At 39.1% G+C, this 11564-nt stretch overlaps 1 protein-coding gene across 2 annotated transcripts in view; it reads left to right on the forward strand.

Moving 5' to 3' along the window:
- Positions 1-10878, forward strand: part of Dennd6a (DENN domain containing 6A) — a 71891-nt gene extending 61013 nt beyond the window's left edge. For both annotated transcript variants that reach the window (XM_008849281.3, XM_017802270.2), the window contains 5 exons: positions 5540-5593; positions 5700-5809; positions 6376-6478; positions 8313-8387; positions 8857-10878. In XM_008849281.3, the coding sequence (XP_008847503.1) occupies positions 5540-5593; positions 5700-5809; positions 6376-6478; positions 8313-8387; positions 8857-8988 (474 nt within the window). In that variant the 3' untranslated portion in view covers positions 8989-10878. The remainder of the gene's footprint in view (positions 1-5539; positions 5594-5699; positions 5810-6375; positions 6479-8312; positions 8388-8856) is intronic.
- The last annotated feature ends 686 nt before the right edge of the window (positions 10879-11564 follow it).

Genomic DNA, 11564 nt, shown 5'->3' on the forward strand with positions numbered 1-11564 from the left:
TTAACCCCAGCACTTGGGAGGCAGAGGCAGGCAGATCTGGTCTACATTGTGAGTTCCAGATCAACTGGGGCTACAGAGAGACCCTATCTCAAAAAGACCAAAAAAAAATGAATAGCAGATAGCTGCCTTTGATCAGAAACTGACTATCAGATCAGGGCTGGTGAGATGGCTCGGCAGTTAAGAACACTGGCTGATCTTGCAGAAGACCTGGGTTCAAATCCCAACACCCACATGGCAGCTAACAACTTTCTGTAACTCCAGTTCCAGGGGATCTGACAGCCTATTCTGTCCTCTGTGGGCATTGCATGACACAGGTGCACTTACCTACATGCAGGCAATACTCGCATACACATAAAATAAAAATAATAAAAAAGAAACTGATTCAATGTTCAAGGTGATTGCCCAGCAATCAGCCCTTAAAGCAGTGCATGGTTGCCCACATTTGTAATCTCAATAACAGGAGGATTGTTAAAAATTAGAGGCCAATCTAGGCTACACATGGGATCCTGCCTCCCAAACCAAACAGATATCAATGACAAAAAAGTTAAAGGCCTTGTATTGAGAGCAAGAGCAGTTTAGTGTATGAACTCTACAGTGGAGTGTATAGCTGTCTCTTGATTTGTACTTGTTACTTAAGCTCTATTAAGTCTTTTTCTTTCTGTCAGTCTTGCTATGGTATCCCTGGCTGGCCTGGAACCCTCTGTATAGACCAGGATGGCCTCAAACTTGAGCAGTCTTCTGGCTCTGTCTTAAGTGCTGCCATTACAAGCATGTGCCACCATGCCTGGCTAAGTATAGTGTTAAGTATATACCCTACAACCCTTTAAACACATTATTTACAGTTGTGTCACTATATAGCCACAATATTCTGGACACACCCTGTTAGATGTTTTATCACTGTGACAAATTCCTCAGAAAAATAGTTCAAAAGGAGGATTTATTTTGGTTCATGATTTTAGAGTGAAAGATCAGCTGTATCTGTTGCTTTGGACATGAGGCAAGAAATAATATCATAGTGGGGGAGCTTATGGCAGAAGCTTCCCACTTCATGACAGCCAGCACAAAAGAGGGAAGAGGCCAAGGACAAGGTAGACCTCTAGAGGCACACTGTCAGTGATACACTTCCTTCTACCAGGTCCGGACTTGCAGATAGCTCATTCCATAGGAATGTAGTGGTAGATTAACCCATTGATGAGTTTAGTCCCTATATGATCCAGTCATTTCTCCATAGCACCACCAGCTAGGAACCAGTCCTTCAACACAGGAGTCTTTAAAACAATACTTTCATTTCATTTATAGTGTTTTACCTGCATGTATATAAATGAGCCAGATGCATGTAGTGCCCATGGAGGTCAGAAGCAGGCATTGGACCCCATGAAACTGGAGTTAGGACAATTGTTAGCTGCCATGTGGGTTCTGGGAACTGAACCCAGGTCATCTGCAAGAGCAGCCAATGCTCTTAACCACTGATCCATCTTTCCAGCCTAACACATGAATCTTTGGGTAGGGCATGGGGACACTTTATATCTAAACACACACACACACACACACACACACACACACACACACACACACTAGTGATTTTGATACCAGTGTCATTCATTGTTTAGAAACATGAAGTATTTCAACTGAATTACTTTGTAAATTACTATGTCCACCATGACAAATATATTAAAATTATTTTTACTAGATACTTATGCCAATTATCCAAAGAAAAATCACTACCAAATTGCTACAGTAGATATTAGCCAGTCTGACATGCTTACCCATTGATCCCATAGGTATAATATAGGCTAAATAGTTTTGGTATTTTTGCTTTCAGTTTATAGTACAGCAATCGCTAAACAAATAGTCACAAGTGGTGCAACCACCCAAGGATTGCATTGGGTCTTTGTCAGCCATTACAGAGTCAGATATAAATCCTCACTGTGTATGCAAAGCTAGATCCAATTTCTTAATCAGAAGGTACTGGTGGAGGTTGTCAGATACTCTATGCTGTGCCTTGGCTCAGTGAGTCAGAGCAGGGAATACACATGTCCTACCACAACCATTGAACTACCCGTTGTGAGATATTATGTAATTATTGCATTTTGTACCTTAAAAGGTTACCCGGGAGTTTCTTTCTGATAACACTTTTTTTCTATTTTTAAAATATTTTCTATTAGCTGGGCGTGGTGGCGCACGCCTGTAGCCACAGCAGAGGCAGGCGTATCTCTGTGAGTTCAAGGACAGCTGGAACTACAAGGAGACCCTGTCTCAAAAAGACCCCCCCCCAAGTTTTTTTTATTTATGTGTATGTGTGTGCCTGCTCGTCTGTATGTGCACCATATGCATGCAGGTGCCCACAGAGGCCAGAAGAGGGAGTCAGACCCCTTGGAACTGGAGTTGCAGGTTGTGAACAGACTGGTGTGGGAGCTGGGAACTGAACCCAGGTCCTCTGCAAGAGCAGCAAATACTCTTAACAACTAATCCATCTCTCCAGATTCTGATACTGGTTTCTTGAACAGAATTTGCTGTGTCCAAGAATCTATATAATTCTGTGGTAAAGGGAACCATGTGTGTCTTGCTCATTACCTCCCCAGTGTGGTACATGGTAGGTCTCAAATACTTTTGAATAAATGACTAAATAACACAGTTATTCTAGGAAATTTAGTGGCATGCATATCAATATAGGCAATATCATGATGTCCTTGTCTGGTGATTGCATCATCGCTTTTTCTGTAGTTACTAATATCATCTTTGAACTTTAGATGAGAGCAGCATGAAGATCTTTGCTGTTCATTTTGGGGGAAAAGTATTCTTGGTTTATGGATGTAATTTTGTTCAAGCTAAACTATGTCAGGCTGGGAATGTAATTCAGTGAGGCAAATAACATTAGTGAGGCTCTGCATTCACTGCCCAGCACCACAAACATGTAAAACTGCTTATTTAAGTAAATCAACCTTATTTGGTGCTTAAGAGTATAGACTAAACCAGCATGGTGAGTCACTTCTGTAATCCCAACACTCAGGAGCCTGAGGCAGGAGGATTGCCACAAGTTCAAAGCTAACCTGGGCTATAGTGTGAGATACTGTTTAAAAAGAGGAAGGGGGAGGGAGGAAAAAAATGCGGGCTGTTGTCAAGTAGACCTGGATTCAAGTTCAAATGATGAGTTTTTTGGTCAGGTTGTTTAACTTTTTGAAGTTTCAGTTTTTTAGTAATTAAACATAGAGTGGTTACAAGGTTACAAGACGTGTGTAAAATGTTAAGTGCATTTTCTGCCCTATAATTACTCAACACTATTAATTTAAATTATCATTAAAAATATGAGAGGCTGGAGAGGTGACTCAACAGTTAAAGAGTACTTGCTGTTTTTGCAGATGACTGGGGTTTGGCTTCCATCATCCACATCAAGCTGCTGCTCATAACCACCTATAACTCTAGCTCCAGGACATCTGATACCCTCTCTTGGTGTTCATATGCACATACAAACATGCATAAACATAAATAAAAATAAATCTTAAATAAGTATATGAGTTTATTCCAGTCTGGTATCACACACCTTTAATCCTAGTACTCTGGAGGCAGAGGCAAGCAGATCTCTGTGAGTTAAAGGACAGCCTGATCTACATAGCTAGTTCCAGACCAGCCAGGGCTACACAGTGAGACCCTGTCTCAACAACAACAGAAAAGATACTTTTTAAAAAAGTAGATGAACTTAGAGCTAGATGTGGTGGCATATTTCTGTAATTTCAAAGCTCAGGAAGTGGAGGCAGGAGGATCATGAGTTCAGGGACTGCACGAAGTACATAGCAAGACTGTCTCAAAGAACGTAAACAAGGGTCAGTAGGTGACTTAGCAGTAAAGGCATTTTCTACACAAGTCTGACAAACTGAGTTCGATCCTCAGGACTCACATAAAGGAAAGAGGAGAGAACCAACTTCACAAATTGATCCTCTGGCTTCCACATATGCACTGTGGCATGTGAACCATATTCATCATGCACACACAAAATTTTCTCTTTCAAAAACAAACAATTTGAATTGGCCCAGTACCACATACTGTACTTGGGAAGCTCAGGTGGAGAGATCACTTGAACCCATGAATTCAAGACCAGTTTGGGCAATATAGTGAGACACCTATCTTGAAGAAAGCAGAAGAACAAAAATTTAATGTTTGAGTATCCAAGACTTAGTTAGATTTTTGTTGAAACATCACTTCCCAACTTAGTCTAAATGTAGCTGTGTCTTGTAGGAAATGATGGTGTCATTGATATCCATTGAAGGAACAAGATGAAAAACTAGCTTATAAAAACTCAGATTCTGTCTGGTGAGATGGCTCATCAGGTAAAAGCACTTGCCAGCAGGACTTATGATCTAAGTTTGATCCCTAGGACCCACATGATGAAGGAGAGAACCAACTCTCCTACAAGTTCCCCTCTGACCTACACATTATGTCAGGCACATTCCTGACAATACACATAAAATTAGTTAATGAGATGTAAAAATAAAAGTTTTGAAAAGTTCAGATTCACTTATTCTTTCAATATACTCACAACACCAGTCACATCTGTGACTCAAAATGATATGCAGTTCTTTTTTCTCCATCAACAAGCAAGTAATCATTTCTCAGTAGATATCAGCTGGTGTCTTCTGACTCAATTCTGACACTATGTAGAGATAGCATCAGATCCCAAAAGCTGAGTGCTGGGTTCCTGAGATAGTTCTGCTCCACTTTAAATGCCAATCACAAGCTGCAGATTGTGCTTGTGACTGACTTTAAATCCCATAATCACTTCATTGACGTTCAGTTAATTTGAATGGCTCAGAAAACCCAGGGAAGCATTCCCTGTTAGTTGGTTTATTATAAAGGATGTTACAGAGAACAGAGGTAAAGAAATGCATACTGTAGGGTATGGGAGATGAGGCATAGAACTTCCATGAATTCTCTGAGTGTGCCTCTCCCTAGGAATATCATATATTCAGCTGTCCTGAAGCTCTCCAAAACCTGCCCTTTGGGTTGCTATAGAGATTTCATTGTGTAAGCATAATTGAAGTGTGGGTAACTGTCCAAATGTGGTGGGACAAAAAAAGCATGATGTAATGCAACTGACTGGTTGGTGGAAATCAGCAAAGCCTGTATGGTCAGATTCCTTTCTTGCAGGTATGATGCAAGACACTTTCTGAGGGTCCGGATGTTATTAAAATTTTGGACAAAGAGGATTAGAAAATTTATGTTCAGCAGCTCCTAAACAGAAAGGCAGGCAGGGAGAGATTAAGAGGTTCTGTTACCTACCTTGGGGAAGAGAAATTTGAATGGCTCTTTGTTTGAAATTTGAATAGTTTCTATGGCCTGCCTATGGTAGATGAAAGAAATATATGCATACCTGTGTGTGTGTGTGTGTGTGTGTGTGTGTGTGTGTGTGTGTGAGAGAGAGAGAGAGAGAGAGAGAGAGAGAGAGAGAGAGACTTGGAAACCCCTTTTATTAAAGTTTAAGATCCCTTAGGTAGACTATGTAAGAACTCTGAAGTTTCATCAACTTTTTTTCTCTTGGCTTTAGGAAAGATATGTGGCAAGCTTGATGCCTTTGCAGAAAACTATTTCTCCCTGGAAGGTATGTGTATATTCATGCAATTTTCTCTTTCAGTCCTCTGACTTTAATTATCTTCTTTGAATATAGCAGTTCCTTATTTCTAAATATACTATGCCTTGTTTTCTAGAGTCCACCCCAATTAAAACAGTTTCTTCCGGAAGAATTTATGAAAACACTTGAGAAAACAGGACCTCAACTCACCTCTAGAATAAAAGGCGATTGGATTGGACTTTACCGGTTAATCTCTTTCCTCCTTTTTCACTTGTTTGTGGAACTTAATGCAAACAACTGGTTGTAAACTTATATTCTTTTTTGTTTGTTTTTTTAAAATCCATTCATATAACATAGTTTTCTGAGCTGTAATAAAGGAATGAAAGGCTGACATTGTGGCACATACCTGTAATCCAAACACTTAGGAAGTGGAGGCAGGAGGATATGGATGGCGTTCAGGGTCATTCCCAGCTACATAGCAAGTTTGAGGCCAGACTGGACTATGTAAGACCCTGTTTCAAAAAACAAACAAAAAGGGCTGGAGAGATGGCTCAGCAGTTAAGAGCACTGACTGCTCTGGCTGAGGACCCAGGTTTCATTCCCAGCACCCACATGGCAGCTAAGAACCTTTAGTAACTCCAGTTCCAGGAGATCCAACACTGTTCTGACCTCCATGGGCATTGCACAACATGGGTGCACTTACATACATATAGGCAATATACTCATACACAAAAAAAAAGACAGACAAAGGTGGGGAGGTTGAAGAGATGAATCTTAGCCAGCCTTTTCTTTTGTAAAATTTATTTTTATAGGCAGTTTCTAAAGTCTCCAAATTTTGATGGCTGGTTCAAGACTCGGAGGAAAGAAATGACCCAAAAATTGGAAGCACTTCATCTAGAAGCTCTCTGTGAAGAGGTTAGAGAACTGTGTTTGTATGATGACTAACAAGTACGAGAGTAAAAAAATATTCTTAGAGGTTGCAAATAATACCCATTTTATTACATTTATTTTGTGTGTATGTGTGTATATGTGGTGGGCATGTGCATACTTGGCATGTGTGTGGAGGTCAAAGAACAACTTACAGGAGTCCGTTCTCTCCTACCATGTGGGTTCTAAGGATCAAACTCAAGAGTGTTGGCCTTAGTGACAGTGCTTCTACCCGCTGGCCATCTCTCTGGTCCCACTGTATTATAAATAGTAATCATGGCTGACTTATTCAGATCCTGTGCTATGTGTCAAGGGCTCCTAATTGTCACAATAATTCTTTGAGGTAGGTGTGTTGTGATCTGCATTATGCAGCACCTGTGGCTTAAAAGTTCAGCAAGCTTGTCTCAGTTTATATTGCCTCTTAATCATGGAGGCATCAGAGTGATTTTGTCTGCTTTACTATCTACATGAACTAATCGTGCTCGCCTCTTCCTCATTCTGTGTTGAGAGACCTCAGTTAGTAGCTTGAAATCACCTGCAGTGGGAGCATGATAACACTGAAAGTGGGTAGGTTCTGCAGAGCAGGAACAGGATTCACACCCCTGCGGTCTTCACTGCAGCTTCTTCCATTTAGTGTTAACAGTTTCTTGTGTGAACTGAATTTTTAATCTGTAATTTGTCACCAGTCTACTTCAGATTAAGTGTGATGACATAATCTTACTTTTTTTTTTTGTCTTTTTGAGACAGGGTCTCCCTGTAGCCCCAGCTGGTCTGGATTCACTATGGAGACCAGACTCACCTTGAACTCCCAGAGATCCACCTACCTTTGCCTCCCAGTGCTGGGATCAAAGGCATGCGCCACCACGCCCCGTGACATAATCTTACTTTTATTTGTAGTTAGCTTTAAACGTGGAGGTGAGCTGGTCTCAGGTTATCTTTCTAATCATAAACGCCTAGTGATTGTGGGTTTTAGAAAAGAATATGATGGTTGGGCATGGTGCAGCCTTTGATCTTAGCACTTGGGGAGGAGGGGCATAGATAGATGGATCTCTGAGTTCAAGGCCAGCCTGTTGTACATAGCAAGTTTCAGGCCAGCCAGGGCTATATAGCTACATAGTAAGCCCTGTTAAAGAAATAAAGAAAGAGAGAGAGGGAGAGAGGAAGGGGAAAGAGAGAGCGAAAGAAGGAAGGAAAGGGAGGGAGGGAGGGGAAGGAGAGCACAAAAGAAAGAGAAAGAAGCACCATGTCATAGCTTTAAGAAGATCAAGAAGATCTTATTTGAACATAAAAGTTTATATCCAGTAACACATTCATGTATTGCGATCTTGATTTGTTAACTAGTATTAATTCTGTATAAATTACTGTTAAAATGTTAAAGGCTAATATTGCCTTGAGCTGTTGGGTTTTTTGTTGTTGTTTTTTACCTACTTGACCTAAAAGGGCCACCTCAGAAAGTTGTTGGCTTACATTTTGTTTTATTTCTAAGTATAAATTACTGTTGTAAGGTTAAAGGTTAATAGTGCATTGAGCTGCCGGGGCTTTTTTCCCCCCTACTTGACCTAAAAGGGGCCACCTCAGAAAGGAGTTTCTTACATTTTGCTTTATTTCTAAATATTAGACAGTTCTGGCTAATGTTGAAAATGATCTGATTAGCAATTTTTAGATTATCATGAGACTTATCCTTATACTATAAGGACATCTGAGTTAAATACCCCATCCTCCTTTTCCTTCTTCTCCTTCCTCCCCCTTAGCCTTGACTGAAATAAAGAGGCTCAATATTATTTTGAATACCTACTGATTTGGGATTTTCTTACTGTTCTAGGACCTCCTTCTTTGGATCCAGACACATACAGAAGTAGAAACAGTAGACCTTGTACTGAAGCTGAAAAATAAGTTGGTACGTAACTAAAGAAATGAGGGTAAAATTGACGTTTCTAAGATGATCTTTTCTTCTGATTTGAACTGATAATCCATGATGAATCACCAAAGTAACTTCTTAAATGAGAGGATTTCAGATTGGCCAATTGGTAGTAGATCTCACTGGAAATACTTGGTCACTGAAACTGATCACAATGATGCCATGTGAGTCTAAAGATGTATAGATGGAGTTTTATGAACTTTTCAAAACTATTGTCACCGATGTTTTATGCCACAGTTTCCCTAGATATTATCTATGAATTTACAGATGAGCCTTATATTGAGGTTCTTCCGCCCCCTTCCCCCAGTAGCAAGTTCTCTGCCTTTTTAGTTTCTGTAAATTCTAGAGTAAGACTTAAAGTTTCTAATAATTGGGCTGTTAAAAGTGTTTATATAGTAAATATATTAATACAGATGCACTTAAATACTGCCAACTATTCCTTATGTAGTTGCAGGCTGACCGAGAGAATTTACCAGTGAAACCTGACACTGTGGAAAAGTTACGGACACATATAGATGCAATTATCTTAGCTTTGCCAGAGGACCTGCAAGGCATACTGCTCAAAACTGGCATGACATGATATTTACCAGGATTTTCCATCCACAAAGGACTGTGCACCATGAAGCATACTGACATTTCATCCAGATGCACAAAGGAGATCTCTTGGGGACAAGTGGAATGGAAAGTAGCCGTGATTGCTAGATGCAGGTGGAAAGACCAAGTTGTAAAAACAGACATTTTAGTGCATTATTTTTACAAATGGCATTCTGTGGTGGTTCCACTTTAATACTGAAATACTGGAAGGTATTTCTACATTTTTAATCATGTTCTAAAGTGCTCTTATGAGAGACCTGTGGGGCCATCAGTGTAAGTGATTTCAAAATGCAGTGCTGGCACTGCAGGTGTCTTTTTAAATTGGTGCTGCTCTGCCCAATCATGTTGAAACTCAGGGGGATATAAAAATAACATTCACGCTGGCTGTCTTCTTAAGAACGAAAAAACTGAAGTTCCCAACTATAGTTAGGAGTAATTGAGGTGTATATAGTGCCTTCTGCTGTCCTGTATATTTCACAGAGTCCAGCTGCTAGTCCTAAAGCTTTTTCTTAGCTGATTATGATACATAATTTTAGCATAATGGGTGTTTGAAATTGTTATACAGGTTTTCATTTTTCTGTTATCTTTACCATTTTCAAAATGTAGTCTTATGAATTTCTCCAAAGGAAGAAGGCGTATAGAGGATTCGTTATGGAATAGTTGATTTTCTCTTACTTTTTACTAAGTGGGCCTGTACAAATTAATTAGCTTGAATGTCTTTTGATGACATAATTATGAACCTCATAATCAGCTGTTTTTTAAAACTGAATTATTCTTAAAGGCATTCATAAGCTATTAATGTAATAGTTATTTTATGATTTTAAGTTTAGCTTGCAACATTATTTGTTGGGTAATATTATTTATCCCAAATTAATGCTTTTCAGAACACTTTGCCTATTCTTGTTTGACATGGGAACTTTTGCCTAAATCAGTGTTATAGTTTTTGTGGTTTTTATTTCTGTTTTGTTTATACTACCTTGCCAAAAGTAGAGTGTTGTTTAGTATACTAAGATTGTTTTGTTTGTATTTGAATGGAAATATCTGCAGAAGCCACTGTTCAAATAGGCACACATGATGTAGCACATATGTAAATAGCTGTGTCTTAAGCATCCTCTGAACAGCCAAAATTAGGTGTATGTATTTATAAAAGAACGGCTTCAGAAGCCATCTCCTGTTCTGTTAGTGTTACTCCTATGGGCATTCCTGATCCAAGAAAGGTTCCTTGTGTTTGTGACTATGGTCTAGTACCTAGGTGTCCGCTTTAGTCATGGATGCAGTCTCTTGAAGCACATCTCGATGTTGTAGAAAGAATGTGGTGTTTGGAAGAAAGTGTTTGCTGAGGCTCATATGGATTACTTTGTGAAACAACATTGACCTTTCAGAAAAAGGGGCAACTACTTTTATATGCTAAAGTATTTCATAACTTTCTGGGAAACTTTATTTAGGTATAAATGGTCATCTTATTATTTTTCAAAAAAGTGTATTTTAATAATCACAATTTATATACAGTTTGTGACATGAATTTGAAAGTTGTTAGTGTCATATCAAGGACCTTTTAAAATATACTTCTACAGGATGTATCATTTTAAGTTTATTGTGCACAGCTAAAGAATAACATGAGATGCCAATTAGCATGATAATGTATTTACATTTACTGTATTTAACTGAAACTTAACACATACTGAAAGCCAGATCACACTCATCCACTGCATCTCTTAATTTCCAATTATGTACCTGCAAGAATAACTTAAAGTTGCATTAGAAACCTGAGGAAGACTGACTGGTACTTAAAAATTTTATGTGATTTTTTTTTTTCAGTTTCTCTCCTCTTCTCTTCTATTCTCTCTTCTCTTCTCTTCTCTTCTCTTCTCTTCTCTTCTCTTCTCTTCTCTCTTCTCCTTTCTTTTCTTTTCTTTTCTTCCCCCCCCCACTGCTTAGAATGATTATTGGGATCTTATAACCATCATAGTATCCTGCTCACTGCATTGTGTTTCCTGAAAGGAAGATGCCACACAGACACTTTTTCCTTGACCAAAGTTCACCCCTTTGTAATATTCAAACCCTGCCATTTAATTTGTTATCTCCACCAGCGTCAGAAGAGTCACTGCTTTTAGGATGTTATGTAATGCCTAGTGCCTTCTATTTACAGTGAAAAAGAGATTTTTGGAGGCATTTATGGTCATTACCAAAAACTGAATTAAAGGCCTTGGATTTTTAAGCATTTGGATAGTTTGTGTTATTCTTCTTCTGATTTCTGTTAGTTTATTTTGGAGACAAGGTCTTATGTATCCCTTACTGACCAAAAACTCACTATATAGCCAAGGATGACCCTGAATTTCTGATCTTCCTGAGTGCTGGGATTATAGGCCTATGCCATGACACCTGGTTTATGCAGTATTGAGGATTGAACCCAGGGCTTCCTCTATACTAGGCAAGCACTTGCCAGCTAAGCTATATCTCTAGCCCCAGCTTGTGGTATATATGAGTTCAGAATGCTTGGAAAAGCATACATAATGGAACTTGTACACTATGAAAGTCTTTTTATTTCCTGACAGTTTTTTT

Source organism: Nannospalax galili, unplaced genomic scaffold, assembly GCF_000622305.1.
Source record: "Nannospalax galili isolate Female #2095 unplaced genomic scaffold, S.galili_v1.0 scaffold505, whole genome shotgun sequence".
Taxonomy (NCBI): Eukaryota; Metazoa; Chordata; class Mammalia; order Rodentia; family Spalacidae; genus Nannospalax; species Nannospalax galili.